This window comes from Anser cygnoides, chromosome 2, assembly GCF_040182565.1.
Source record: "Anser cygnoides isolate HZ-2024a breed goose chromosome 2, Taihu_goose_T2T_genome, whole genome shotgun sequence".
Taxonomy (NCBI): domain Eukaryota; kingdom Metazoa; phylum Chordata; class Aves; order Anseriformes; family Anatidae; genus Anser; species Anser cygnoides.
In genome coordinates, this window is record NC_089874.1 from 98,435,428 (window position 1) to 98,451,308 (window position 15,881).

Sequence of the window (15,881 nt, forward strand, 5' to 3'; positions counted from 1 at the left end):
TAGAAATAAATAATAAAATTCCTAATTTAGTAGTAATGGTTTTTATTTAGTATCTTGATAATCCACAGTATTTTTCCCTTCTCTTTCAGGTTCTTGCAACAATGGAACAGCTAGAAAAAGTCAGTAGCTTCCAAGAGTTTGTACAAATATTCAGCCAGTTTGGAAATGAAATGGTTGAGTTTGCCCATTTAACTGGAGACCGGCAGAATGTAAGTATTAATAAAAAGCTATGAGAAATGTTATAAGTATCACTTTTCACCTGATTCACTTGAAGATTTGTGTTCTTCTGTGATTATTAACTATTAAAAAGCAAAACAATGTTGGTGTTCTGTCTCTGAAACCCAAATTTTTCTCCTTGCTCCACCCAAAGTACCTCCTTTGGTTTTAAAGCTTAGCCTGGGGTGTTTGCTGTGTGTATCTTCCAGAAGCCTAGATGCATGTCATCTGATATGCGCTTTAGCTTCATTTGTTATCCTTGGCTCTAGCATTTCTGGCTTGTTACTGTGGTAGAGAATTTGTTTGCTGTTACTTGACAGAAACAATTGATGTTTGCACATAATAAAAGGCTTTGAAAACAGAAGAATTAATTTAGGAAACTCAAAACTTGAAATCTTTACATCTAATTAAAGCTAATTAAACCTGCTTGTATTTTTTCATTATTCTGAAATACCTTTCTAGGTTTAGGTCAAAGCCTTTTTTCATCATTTACAGAGGGACTCTACTCATCTTTGTTGTTCAGTTCATCAGGGAAATGGTCCTTTCTGTTTACTGATACTTTCCATGTTAATAAAATTTGCTGAAGCTTTAGAACTCTGCTCGGAGCTCTACTTGCTTCCCCTTGGCAATCAAATCCCCCATTCAGAACTGGACCAGGGTCTGATATAGATATACAGATTCCCTAATACACAGCAAAATTCAAATTAAATTTGTATGAACAAATTGGCCATCCTCATGCATATGGAAGTAGTTTTCTGTGACATGGCACAGCATCCTTCATATAAACATTGGAGTAGTTTGCTAAAACCATATCACACTTCTTGTGTCCTGAATCTGTGAAGAACATGCTCAGTATCAAATAATGTGGTCTGGAAATGTTACATGTAATTAAAGGAAATCCCTGCTTGGAAATGAGCTGTTTTTAAATTTTTTGTTCAAATATTCATGTTCCTCGGAAAGAGAAGGATGCATTGCTAGTAATGATACTCTTTTCATCTATTTTTGTTTTTCAATATTATCTTGGCTTTGGCTCTCGCTTTCTTTTCTACTTGACTCTTTTGGAAATAGTATTTCATTAGTATTTTTTTTTTAAATGCTGTCAGGACATGCTTGATATGCTCACTTTGCAGTGTGTAGGCTGCTGTGTGGTGCTGTTAGTTTTAGGTATTTTTCTTTAATATAATTGTAGTAAGTATGCCTGAAATTCTTGAGTCTGGTCAGATTTATCATCACGTAATGCAAGAATTTCTGAAATAAGCTTTTTTAAAAACAAAACAAAACAAAACACTTTGTTTTTTGTTGATCTAGAGTAAATCTAGGATTAATTCCATCCTGTAGACTGTTCCCTTTTCAGCCGTTAACAACTTTGTCCATTCTACAGTATGTATTTTGAGATGAATAATAAGAGTCTTGATGCAAAATGCATGTCACTATTTTTGTAGAAACAGAATTATAGACAGCAAATGAATGCACTTAGGTTAGGAATTAAGTTTTCTAAACTTTGCTGTGATGAGGAGCTTAGACGTTCTAGTAGCAATAAGATCTAAAAAGTTTCTAGTTTTAAGAAAAAACTTAATCGGCTTATGAAAACTATCGTATGACACGTGTAGCTGGCGTACGAAAGAACTAGGCATGGTTTCATTGGAAGTTGCATTCAGATGTCCATTTATTAGCACTCAAAAAGCAGTTGGCTATCTTTGCCGGAGAGTTCTTGGAAAGTTCCTTTGCTCAGTACTTTCTATACAGGAATTGTTTTTTAAGCCTGTTAAAACATTTTTTATTAGTTGGTTTATGGTAAATATAATATTTAAGCAGATAAAAGATACATTTTCTATTTCCTTCTCTCATTATAACAAAAATCTGTTTTTCTCTGTCTTTCCCTCCCTGCCATTTCAGACAATATTTTTAGTCTTTTTTATTGCTTCGTTTCCTGTTTTATAAATAATGCTCTAAGATAAGGATAGAGAAATTAGTGACAGTTTATGTAGTATGCTCTGTATCTCTGAGATCTTCCTTCTTTGAAATCTGAATTGAAATGAGCCCAGAATAAATGCATAAATTAAAATCCGTCTAAAAGGCAAGTTCTAGATCATGAGCTAGGCTCAAAATAGCTGTTGTCAGACGTCATAAAGAAGCTTCTTCACAACCCGTCCATCTTCAAGAGAGTCTCTTTTTTCCGGTCTCATAAGTGGTAAACAAAATATGCAATATTCAAATCATTTTTCTTTTGGTGTTTAGGATTTGAAGGATGAGAAGAAAAAGGCTAGAATGGCAGCCTCTAGAGCTGTTCTTGAGAAGTGCACCATGATGCTCCTAACTGCTTCAAAGGTGAGTGAGTATTCACAGTCTTACACAACTTAGATAAATCACTGTGTATGGCACCTGGCAGGAGAGCTGACTGTTCTTTCTCAGGCTTACTTTAAATTTCATACTCAAAGGTATAAGAGTAAAAAACATGTAGAGGAATATCTTTATATTCTGATAATTCTATGAATTCTGCTTAACACGATAGCACTTTAACAGAAAGAAATTGTTGTATTCTAACACATTCTTTAGATTTGTCTTAGCAGGAAGCATTCATTTTGCTACTCTTTCATATAACTTTGTTTTCTTTAAAAGACTTGTCTTAGGCATCCAGACTGCGAATCTGCTCGTATAAACAAAGATGGTGTTTTTCATCGGATGAGACTAGCTTTGGAACAGGTAATAGAAATTGTAACTGACTCTAGACCAAATGGAGAAAATGAAATGGCACCCATCAGTATATATTCTGGCATCAAAGAATTCAAGGTAAGAATAGAAAGAGTATTGTTTTATATAGCTTAAAAAATTACGCCAAAACCAGAATCTTGATTTTTTCTTTATTTCATTTTGTTTTTAGTTATAAATGGTGGAGTTACATCTTTTTAGCAATGTAATTTAAATAAGTGTCTCAAAATGTAAGAGAACCTGACAAAAGGTGATGATAAGTTCACTGATGTGGCCAAAATATACCTTTTGATATTTGCCATTTCCTCCTGGGTCAGAATACATTCAAAACTCTAATGTTTTTGGTGTTTTTTTTTTTTTTGAGGCGATGCTTTTAATGTTGAATAAACATAAGTATCAGGATATCAGAACTTCATTAAAAATGTTGTTTAAAATTGTTGTTAAAATTGTTGAAGAATCTTTTCTTCATAATTGGTAACATTTTGAAAACTATGCCCACAGATACTCAGATACTCATCCAAATATTTGGAAGAGCATACTGTCATTCAAAGGAAATGTTATAAATTGAAATTGTATCTTGTAGCTCAGTGTATTTTTCCTGATAAAGGCTCATCTAAATTTCATATTCAGCTAAGAAGAGTTAATGAACAACTGTGTCTTATTTCTTCAGGGTCTATAAAGTACTTTGTTTATTTTTTTCCCTCCCCTCTTTAGAATTTGGTTGGAATTTTTGAGACGTACTCTCAAAGTATTCAATATACTATATGTAAATATTTAGAAAAATACTTAAAATTGATGATATGGGTGTGGAAAATCTTGTAAAGATCAAACAAACTGAATACACAACTCGTTTCTGAAACTTGCTGAACTGAAAAGCATCTTATTGACTGCAGGACAACAGTGCTGTTAGATCTGATGAGTGGTCAGGAATTTTGTTTAAAAACAAACAAACAAACAAAATACCCACCACCCTAAACTGGACGTCTGATAAAAGAAAGTTATTGGATTATTTTGAAAATATGTGAATACTAAAAAGCACTGAGAAGAAAAATAAAATGTAAATTGATGCATCTGCTTTCTGTATTTCCATCACAACAGTATAACCACACAAATTCTCAAGGATTTTTTTTTTTCAGAATAAGGTGGAGGGTCTTCGTGAGAATCTGTATTTTCTCTCAAAAGAGAACCTTTCAACAATGCTGGAGGTTATCCTGGAACATACGGAGGACTTCACGGATTCTGCCTATACCAGTCATGAGCACAGAGAACACATTTTGGAGCTGTCTAAGCAGGCTAAAATGGAACTAGAGCAGCTGGTTTCAGTATGGATGCAAGCTGTAAGAGCTTTTTAGCAAAGTAAATCTTTTCACCTCTACTTTTGAAAGAACTTTTTAATGCCATGCTTCCTCTGGTTTAGGAAGAGAGAATTGATTGCATCCTTCAGAGTAAGTTAGCTAATCAAGGAAGTCAGAGTTTGTTCTATGCTTCTGCAAGTTCAATACTATCTTCCCTCTGCCCCAGTGATATTGCTTTACTGATTCATTAACACCTAAATTAGGCTACCCTGATGATAGCCTAATTTTCATGAAGCTGTAAGTGGAAACAAGAAGGCTAATAGAAATGTCAATGCACAGTCTTAAACAACTAGGTCTTTTGATGAGGTTCTTCAGAGACTTCAATCGTCTTAATCCCATGACAATGACCACCATTTGTATTTCTGTTCTTCAACAGAATATTGGAAATACTTAAACTATTGAAAAGTGAAATATTCTAAAACTTGACTTTTTTTTTTTCTTGTGGAGAGAAGGAGTGAAGAGAGAGAAAAGATGCTATGACTACACGGTATTTTTGTTCATCCTTTTCAAAAAGGTTCAATGATGGTAATTTTGCTTTTTAGAGAAGCAGCACATTAGGCTTCTCTCTGTCATTTGTCATACGTTATTCCTTGAAGATAGTAGAATATACATGCAAAAGGGTGAGGAAAAACGGAGATGGAAAATGCAGTTTCTGTTCCTAGTACTGACTTCCTTTCAATCTTGTTCCTAAGGAAATGTATAGCACAAAATCTTAACAGTCTGAAATATGGCAGATGTGTACTAGCATAGGATACATTTAATACTGAATGTATTAAATTCTTCTACTTCTGAGAAGGCATTTTTCTTCCTTTTCTCCTCTTTGAATCAGCTGTTCTTAATGCAGTAGTGCAGTTTGAAGAGCATATAAATCTTTTTGATAATACAGAGTGTTGTTATTAAAAAGAAGACATATCTAGAATGCTTATTGCATAGAATACAATAACTATAAGAAACTAAAACTGTTTAGCTTGGGTAGTTCTAAGCTGTGTTACTGGTGGAAACTCATCACCTCTAGATCATTTACATGCTACAATTCAGGTGATAGAAATGAGAACCTAGTACAAAACTATGCATATATATGGTCCGTGAAAATGTTTGAGTGTGCACATGTGTGCTTATGCATTAAATATTTACATTAATAAATAATCTGGTCTAGCTATGAATGAGGACTCCGCAGTTAAAACAGTATCAGCTCACTGAAGCGGCCTTTCAGTTTTAGCTCAGCAGCTTTGTCAGAGGGGGAATATTTTCTGAGGGGCTTAATGGAATTCACATGGAATTGTTGACAATCAAAATACTTTCATGCCTTGGGATACATGAACTGAGTGATATGTAGAGCTCTTAGAGTGCCCAATTATCTCCATTTTCACTCATTGTACTTCCTTTCAGTAGGCAGAGTAACCGTGAGTCTTCAGTGAAGAGTGGATTTTAAAGCAGAAGTGTCTTGTAATGTAGATCAATTTTAAATTATAGACTGGCATCACTGGCCTGCTTGTTTGTGTTCTTCTGTGTGAATGCAAACTGGCTGAAACGTACCAGAGAATCTAATGCTATTGATTGAATGTTAAATGTTTCTGAAATCCTTGCTGTATATGTTTGAGCTTGTAAAATTGGAAGATAGTGTCCTGGCTTAGGTTTTCCTGTAAGCTTATTTGGACTGGAAAATTCTTTCAGTTGTGTTTATTGAAAAGAAAAAAAAAAAAAAAGTTGCACATAAAAGGAGATAAATTGTGCGCATTAAATAAATACATAAAAGAATAAAAAAGGACACTATAGTGAATATAAAATATTATGATCCTTGTGTTAAAAAATGATTTTGTGATGTTACTTTTCTTTAAGTAATTTTGGTAACATTGCATTATATTTAAGGGGCAGGTAGCTTTGAGACTTGGAACAGATAAGAATACCTGAAGAAATGATGATAGTAGCTTGGGGGGATATTTTTTTTCCTTTAAAATAAGTGAGAGTGTGTATGTCTTTATCTACATACATTTTGTGTTTATGTTTATGTAAATTATACTCTGAGGGGCTAGTGGCTTTGCAGCTGTGCCCTTGTTAAAGGTCCCACCTTGGATAATTGTTTCCAATATCTTATGGATGTGGATGCAAACTCACTGCTACTTGACTCTTTTCCCTCTGTATGTGTTTTGACATTTGTTTTGTTCCACAGATGGGTATTTTTTTGCAGAAGTTGGAGCTCTGTCTTGAAGCTAACTCAACAAAAAGTAGCTACCATAGTTGTTTAAATTAGACAATGAGCTAAAGTCTTAAAAGGATGCTGCCTTTTTTTAATTCAATATAAAACATTTAATATATTTTTTTAGGTCATACTTTATTTGCAAAAGATGTTTGTTGATATTAAATAGGGAAAAAAAAAAGGTTACTTTTCTGTCTAAACATTCTAAAGTAGATTTTTGGAAGCTCTAAATCTTAATGAAACGCTTTTGCTGAAAAGAGATCAGTAAGATTCAGAAATAAATTTCTGTTGAACTAAAACAGTCAATTAGCTTTCATCACGATTAATTTTAGATTTGATTTAGTGATAAATAACTCTGTAAAGGAATTCTTCAAGTAAAACGTACACGGGATATGCAAATGAAAACATTACATCTAGAACTAAATAACTGTCTTCTAAGGAAACTTGAAGTAATGTGTGAAGGTGGGATTTGCTGTGTGGGTTTTTTTGTGTGTGTGTGCATGTAATTTATTGTCTGCTTTCTTTCTTTGGCTTGTAGCAAAACCAGAAGACCAAGGATCTTATGGAAGACTTGGAAGTAGCCATTTTAAAAACATGCCAGTGCATGAATGAACTTAAAAGAGAGGTAAGTCCAGTTTAAACAAAAAAAAACTGAAAAAACTGAAGAAAACCTTGCATTTTTTACTTTTCAGATACAAAGTTGTAAAATAGGATCCTGGACCTGAAAACACTAGTATCTATTTATAGATAAGAGTAGCCAAATCAGAATTACATAAGCAAGCTAGTATGCAATCACCTTCTGTTTCATTTCTTATCACTGATTAGAAATCTGTTGGTTTGCTGACTCTGACAAGAATCAAATAAAAATGTGTTTGGTAGAAAGTACCATGTATGTAATTGTTACTTTGAATGTACCAGCTAAATTCTGCTTGCGTATGCATGCAACTGTGTTTTTAATGCTTTTTCTTGTTAGTATATGCTTAAATGAATAAGTTAGTTGTTCATTAGTTGTTCATTTGTATGTGACCTCCTCTATTGAATTCTAAAGCAGAAATGTGTTATGACTATGCATTATACTGAGGTATTTTTCTGGATAGTTGGCAGCTGTGTATGTGCTCGTTGTAATCATTCTTTTCCTAAATGCAAGCATGCCAAATGTCACCCATCCTTACATACAATATGAGATAGCTGCCTCATTTAGCACCTGGGATGGATTGTGCTTATTGATCAGGGCCCTACCTTCCCCCCCACCTCCCTTTCACTTTATGGATAGCATTGGTGCCTTATCTGTTCCACAGACGTGAGCCAAATAAAGAATTACCGGCAGCTGGCAGCTTCTGAAATGTTTGAAAAGCATTCAAATATCTTTTAAAGTCCTCCCTATTATTATTCCATTAAACAGATTGCAAAACGAACGTTAAGGACAGTGATGGTTTCTATACAAGCCTACAGAACAGTACAAAGATGTTAGAGAGACTCAGTGAACTTGCTCAGACTGTGTTCCGAGCTGCTTTAAATGAAAATACTTGGCTAACAAACCACTTTCATCTAGTTTTGTTACCTGTCACATACTAACTTTCTGTGCTCAAAGATCATGCTGTACATTTTTTAATAGAGGCAAAATGAGAAATTTGAACCTGTGGATTATAATAATTCCTACAGCTGCCCTGAAGATTTGAACTGTGTTTCAAATCTATTTCAGGTACTGTTAAGCTCTTTGCACTTCTGCTGCTAGGCAGTGTGTCAGGCCCCCAGGAAACGGAGAGCACGTAATCTGTGCTCTTTGACTAATATTTCTTGCTTCGGTCATTGTTATGTAGTAAATCAGTAGCAGAGCTTTTCAGAGTGACATTCCCCTGTAAGACTGTCCTTTTTGGGTGACATCATTCCTGTGTACTGAATAAGAAGGAAGGATTCCCAGTAAAAATAATATGAAACTATGTAATTACAGAGACCATAAAGCTAACGGAGTTGTCATGTAGTATGTAGAAAAAATTACAAATATTGTGGATTTTTTTTAGCTCCATAAATGTAGATCTTACCATACTATCCTGCCCACAGACTTCTATTTGTGAAAACATCATGCGACAAATACTACATACTCATTACACTTATGTTAAAGAACTTTTTCAGGTGACAATAAAAGAAAATTACCCTCTGTAAGCTGGCTAACAGAGGTGGCATAAAATATAAAATAGTGGGTTACCTATGCCCTGTGATTTAGTCCCATATTATGCAAGTGAAAGTGTATGAAGCTATTCTAGAAATTCTGGAACAATCTGAGTGAGTTTGAATTTTTAAACTAACAACCCTTAGTTTTGTATGCCTTGATTTTGTGACCTGTAAAGTACAAAAGCTTTCTTAGTTAAAATGTGCAAGATTAATGATAATCAGTAGAAACAAATTTAGAGTAGTATGTCATTTATCTTGTTCCCTATGCAGTGATTGGATTTGTATCTTATCCCAGAGTAGCCAGAGTGTTTGGTTGAGGACTGTCCTGCCAGTCTTTGACTTCTGGTGCCACAGCGTATCAGTCAGTAAACAGGCTCTCTGTTGATGAAATTAAATACTGTGACACTAATTAGAATGTTCTAACAGCCTGGGTTGCTGAGAACACAATACAACCTTGTTATAATAGCATTTTCCCATCTCTTGTCACTTTATAAAAGAAACTAGAGGTACATTCCTTCCCTGAGACCATTTTCTTGCTCTATGCTCTGAGACAGCATTAATATAAGTAAATTTCTTTTTTAGATCATGATGAAAAGAATCTCTAATGAAAAGGTAATCACAGTGTAGTCTATATATAAATGAGAATTGCCAGCTCCTACTTCAACGTTATAAATTGCAGATATCCTTTCTTCAGAGCTGACTTCATTTCTGAGATTAGTAGTTTATGATAATTTTTAATGGCATGGAAGCAACACCATATAAAAAGTTCATAATACGTTGTCATAGCATTATTTCTTTCTGTTAAAAAGTAGTAGAAGGTTTTAAGGAAGCAATTCAGGTTTCTTGAATTAAATTAAAAAGAAAAAGAAAAAGAAAAAAAAAAGAGAGAGAATCAAATATAACCTCTTAATTTTGGACTGCATAGGAAGTACTCAGGGGAGCCCTTATCGCACTCTACAGTTACCTTAAAGGAGGCTATAGTGAGGTGAGGACTGGTCTCTTCTCTCAAGCACCAAGTGGTAAGACAAGAGGAAATGGCCTTAAGTCGTGCCAGGGGAGGTTTAGGTTGGACATTAGGAGAAATTTCTTCACTGGAAGGGTTGTAAAGTATTGGAATGGACTGCCCAGAGAAGAAGTTGAGTCACCGTCCCTGGAGATCTTCAAAAACCTTGTAGATGTAGAGCTTAAGGACATGGTTTAATGGTGAACTTGGCAGTGCTATGTTAAGTATTGGACTACATGATCTTAGAGGTCTTTTCCAAACTAAATGACTCTATGATGCTGCATAGTACTACGTAGGGGAAGGGAGGAAAACAGGTAGAGTCCAAAGGAGAAAAAAAATACATATAATTCAAGAAAACATTCTGTTCTATCCACAGCCAAGGCTCACCACCATCACATTATCAAGGTCTTTGTATTCATAAGAACTTGAAAAATAACCTTCTGGAACAGCCAAGTGTGTTGTATATTCAATGCAATCCAGTAAAGTGAATATTACAAGACTCAGCAGTCAAAAGAATGCTCTGCTATTTCTAAAACAGGATGCTGTGTTTGTTCTACTCACGTTTTTAAAATGGGGCTGGTTACAGGGCATAGGTAAAGCCAGTATGACTAGGCACTAGAACTTGCAGCAGCTGTTGCTGATAGCTCTTGTCAAGCAGAGTCCTCAACAACACAATTTGAGCAGATCCGTGGGTCTGAAAGTGTCTGGATTTAAGGATGCATTTCAAGGGGGAGCTCCTTGCAGAAAAGGAGCTTTTTACTTTTCTAAAGCTGTGTCACAAGCCAATGGATTATTTTCAAGCCTTTTTTTTTTTTCTCATCACTGGCAATTTATTGATGGAAACTTAATTTCTAATGTATTATAAATTCAGTTGCTGTAGCTGTGTTCTGGTTCTGTTAATACGTGTTCTTCATGAGGAGTGGTCACTGTGCCATGCTTATGCTGAACTTGGTGCCCCACGAGTTCAGGCACCTGTTTTTTTCCAGCTGTAACATCATCAGAAAGCAGCTGTGTGATAATCTCATGTCCTGATTCTACCCAGCTGCTCTTTTGTTTCTCTTCATGTTTGGTTGGGTTGTTTTTGAGTGCAGTGGATTATATATCTTTGTACTTTGAATAATAATTGAAGAATTAAAGCCCCAGGCTGTCTATGAGCTTTCATAGCAGTAAATTTTTTTGCTTCTTGAAAAAATCACTTGATCTTTAAGTTGATTCAGTTTGATACTGGGTGCATTTCTTTCCTTCCAAGGTTTATCTCTCCTTTTTTTAATGCTATTCAAGGTCCACGGTGCAGCAACATCTTTGGCAGCAGATCTTCTAAAATACCATACAGATCATATGGTTCTCAAAGCATTAAAAATAACAGGAGTAGAAGGAAATCTAGAAGCTGTAGCAGAATATACTTGCAAGCTATCAGAGCAGAAAGAACAACTTGTCGAGGTGAGTTCACGGTTGCTTTGATTTTATAAGACACATAGCAAATGAGTGGCTGGATTTGTCTTAATCTATTTTTTAGGAAGGATATGGTTTGTTTTTTTGTTTATTATTATTACTATTTTTTTTCCTAGCATACTGTTGAATTTTATGGTGTTCTTGGTATGGTCTGAGCCAGGCGTATAATTGTGGAATATGGCTGTTTAGAAGGGGAGCGTACATTTTACAGTCTTACCAATTCTCCTCCTGGGTCAGGTCTGCGGTTAAATTCATTGTTTGACTTGTTCGTATCTGTATGTATCTTTTGGGGCTAAAGTATTCATAAAAAAGTAGGATTCTAGATCCAAGTAGAGATTATAGCCTTTTCTTCAAGCAGCGGCTATCCAGCAAGAGCTGAACCCAAAGATTTATTTTAAGAATGCTGAGAACCTAAGATTAAGTTCCTCAGTCCAATGAACTTCACTGTTTTGAAGATTTTTTTTTTGTCAGTCAGAGGATCACAGAAAATCTTGTCTTCTTTGTGAAAAGCAATGTTTATATACTGCAGGTTCTATTGCATCCACAGTTTTGTATGTCAGTACTCATACATGTGAACAACAGAGTAAGGCCTATTTTTGTTGTTGTTGTTCCTTTCTAAGGTGATGAAGATTGCCTTTCTGCCTGCCACATTTGTGATGTGTGGTGTTAAGTAGATGTATTGAGTTGCATGAAGAAGCAAGTGGTTTGAAAGCAAGGCTTGCTAAGATAGTGTTGGAGCACTGAGATAGACTGAGGGAGACTTGAGCTTCCTGTGCCAGGAATATTTAGGACTGTTTCTGGAATTTTAGCATTTATGCACTTTTTAGTGTGTTGAATTTGTCAGAGGACAGATTGTAGTATCTATTTAAATTGAACTTCCTAATTCCCTTATCTTTCTCCATAGTAAGCTAGAAAACCTTTTGAATAATTCCAACTATTTAAAAATAAAATAAGAGTGTGCATACGTGGTTTTGCTTCACTTTTACAAATTCTGTCACATGCTATGGTCTTAAGGTGGAGCAGAAGTAACTGCACCAGCAGGAGATACAAAAAGATATGTATTATTTTGATCTGGAACGTGGCGACACTGGTAGCTATACTTATGTGACACCTAGTACTCAATTTCTAAAAATTTCTGATTCAATATGGGGCTTGAGAATTCATCCCAGTATAGTGACTATGCAGAAGCAACATGCTTGAACTTCAGGGACTAACAGATCAACTCTGGTCATTTTTGATTTCAGCTTTAATGTCCCCTTCTTCTGTGACTAATTAGTGTTCCTCTTTTAGTGAGACGCTGATTTTTTCCAGGCATTATTGCGAGGTAAAATAGTATTTGTAGCTAGGCCTTAGAGCATTTCTGGTAATGGACAAGGTGTAGTTAGTTTAGTATGTGCTATATCTGTCTTATAAATTCTTCTTTTGATCTGAAATCTTCAGTGTTCATCCTCAGCCCAAAGTTCACTCTTAATCTTACTACAAAAAGATAGGTGGCTACCTTTTGCCTACTGTGGAAGTAAACAATATTTCTTCCCTACGTGAATATGGCACTGTTTTGCTCAAATTCAGTCCTCTGGATGATAAAAGCCTAAATTTTCCACATAGTTGATGATTGCTGAATAAGCCTGTTTTGCTGATGTCATTTATGTTACAAAATGTTTCCAGGTTCTGTAGATGTCTGATTACTTTCAGATTTATTAAGTCATAGGTATATTTATGTGTGAAATTGTTGTTGGAATGATTTTTTTAAAGAATTTTCTTTCTCCTGGTGACTTTTCTGCACCTTTCAAGCCAGGATTTTTTTTCTTTATTGTAAATGCTCCCTGAGAAACACCAAGTTGTACAGTCCCCAGTAAGTTTCTGACAGGACTGTCAGTAATTTTGTGTGTGTGTGCCTTTTCTCATTACTAATGAAACCATATTTTTACCATTTTTTTCTCTTTAAAATATATATATATTTAGATGTGTCGCCTGTTGAGGCATGTTTCTGGAACAGAGCCCCTTGAGATTACATGCATACATGCAGAAGATACTTTTCAGGTCACTGGCCCACAGGTATGCTTAGCTTTTATCTAGCCACTTCAACTGGACGTAAATAAAAATTACTTGCATGAATTCTTTGGAGATGTCACGTTAAACTGTTCAAAGCAGCTCTGAGAAAGAGTTACAATTCAGTGTTGGGTGTTGGCTAAAATAATGCGCAAGGAAGATCATCAAACCTGCAAGTGTCAGATGAATACACTATAAACATAAAATAGTAACGGTTTAAATTTTGTGGTTTGCCTGTGGAGGCATTTGTGAATTCATGTGCAACACTGTTTATCAGGATGTCTTCCAATAGCAAATATTTTGTTCTCTGTCCAGATAATTTCTGCTGTAGAAACATTGGCATTGCATCCATCTAGCAAGATTGCAAAAGAAAATCTGGAGGTGTTCTGTGAGGCCTGGGAGTCTCAGCTGAGTGACATGTCTATGCTGTTGAGAGAAATCAATGATGTGTTTGAAGGAAGAAGAGGTAAGAATGCTATGTACAAATAGAAAAATTAAGTTTCCAAAACAAATGAAGGCTAAGAATTTTAGCTGTGATTTAAGAAACGTTGCTTTCTTAAGACGAGAGCACAATACACTGTCCCATATCCCATACAGCAATGTCAAATCTGGGCGGTAATATACAAATATCTTCTTCACTTTGTAGAGATGTCGAATTAGGGTATGTTTTTCAAGGAAAAACATAGCCAGAAATTTAAAGGCCTCATTTGTGTAAAATTAAGAATGTTTAACTTCCTGCATGGTGATTACTTTCAGCAAAATTGAATGGAACTTTTCAAAGTACTCAAAAGTATTCGACACCACTCTTTGCCAGTGGTGCCCAAATGTTAGTGATTTAAGGCTTTCATCCTACCTTTTGATTTGAATAGGACATGTTAATTCATGACAATCAAGGTATAACTTGTGAGGCATGTTTAATTCATTTCCTATATTTCTGGATAACATATATACAAATATATTCTGTACTGTCAGCTTGCATTCTTGCATTGTATTTACTTCATAATGTAGTGAATGTAGTTATTTGATTTTTAAACTGCTGTCCTTTCTCCTGGATGGAATCTCTGATGACTCTGCACAATCTTGGGATATTTTCTTTGGTTGGTAAGTTTATTGGTATTTGTACAACATGTAGAAGAGAACGACGAGACAGATCTGTGTTTACTTTTAGCATAGGTTATCTTAAAAAAAAAAAAAAAAAACCTTTTATTTTTCATTTTTATTTAACGTAATTTTTTTTTCAGATTATGTGTTTATTGTAGCCTGATGTTATACTTCTTGTGGCTGTGTGTTTGTTTCAGTCTTTAAAGTATAATTGCATACACATAGAATGTAATATATAATAATACTGAATGTCTCGTATTTCTAAGAATATTGCTCAGGTTAAAAAGTTCAGATTTAGTTAAATACAGGGACTTCGATTTTTTGTACCTAAGATACAGAAAAAAGTAACTACTTATTCAGGTTAGATGACACTTTATCAATGATACAGTACTTCATCTTGCTATTAACATGAGACTTCTTTTTCAGTATTAGAGTTTAATTTGGAAGTTTAATTTTCTATATTTGATTGAGTTTTCATGCAAATATTTCTTTTCTGCCAATTTGTTGTGAGGACAGTAAGTAAGCAACCACAGGGCAGTGATATCTTAAATTGTTGCTGCTGGTTGCTAGATGGATGTGTGTATTGGCCTGAAGACTTGTGAAAGGAAAACATAGTGAAATTCTGAATGGGTTTGCAATAATTGTGGGTAGCACACTTTATTAGGAATGTGAGAAATATGTGATTGTTATCTTACTTGTTCTTCCACCTTAGTCTGGAATGCTATATGAAGATGTGTAGCAATCTATTAGATCAGAGATCCAATTTATGGGCCTTTTAACTTTCAGTGTCTTTTTTCTTTTGTTTTGAGAGCCAAGGACGTATTAACTTTCCCTAAACATAGCATTAAATTTTATATAATACAATTAAAAACACAGTATTGCTCTAATAGCAATAAATTTGAAATTTGCAGGGCTGATTATGCAGTTGATTTTTTTCATATTCATGCAATGATCTAGCAGAGTTGACTGATAACCTTTCTATATCTGTGTGTGTGTGTCTATACGTATAAATATTAATGTAATTAAAGATATTAGGACAAGAACCATGCAGCCACAGTAAAGCATACACCTGGCTCTCAAAACAAATAGTTCTTGAAGTGTTATGGCATATTCCCAGCATCTCCTTTAGTCAGTAACTTTCTCTCCTATTGTGGATGTTGTCAGCAGATAACAGACGTTTTCCATAAATGCATGTTTTCCAATTTCGTTAAAGCATCATTTCACAAAGCTTCCCCAACTTTGTTGCTTGTAGGAGACAGAAGAAGATGGGTAGCTGTTGCTGAGCATGGCAAAGAGTATAGGGTATGGGGGCCTGAGTGCAGTGAAGACTGTTTTTCCTGGTTGGCGTAGGTAGATGAGTCTGTGTCAGTTAGTATTTCTTGTTTCCCCGGTCTTCAGCATTAAGTGCTCTGATACCACCTCTGGTAAGATAATGAGCATACCTTGTATACTTTGTATTTCCTTAGGTGCATTGGGTCTTAAAAGATCTTAAAAGATGCTGAAGAAGTCTTGTCTCCATTTTGCTTGTTGCATGGCCCAGCCTAGTAAGGGATTTATCTCTAGTAAGGGATTTCTCTCAGTGAATCTGGATGGTTTCATATTAACTGTCAGTTATCTCCTTGGAATT

The 15,881-nt window shown here is 35.0% G+C and overlaps 1 protein-coding gene across 1 annotated transcript in view; it reads left to right on the plus strand.

The window, feature by feature from the left end:
• CTNNAL1 (catenin alpha like 1) overlaps positions 1-15,881 on the plus strand; it is a 57,473-nt gene that overhangs the window by 26,881 nt on the left and 14,711 nt on the right. Inside the window, exons 4-11 of the mRNA XM_013181168.3 lie at positions 90-209; positions 2,455-2,544; positions 2,836-3,006; positions 4,062-4,262; positions 7,016-7,102; positions 10,934-11,092; positions 13,067-13,159; positions 13,469-13,619. Coding sequence (XP_013036622.1) covers positions 90-209; positions 2,455-2,544; positions 2,836-3,006; positions 4,062-4,262; positions 7,016-7,102; positions 10,934-11,092; positions 13,067-13,159; positions 13,469-13,619 — 1,072 coding nt within the window. The remainder of the gene's footprint in view (positions 1-89; positions 210-2,454; positions 2,545-2,835; positions 3,007-4,061; positions 4,263-7,015; positions 7,103-10,933; positions 11,093-13,066; positions 13,160-13,468; positions 13,620-15,881) is intronic.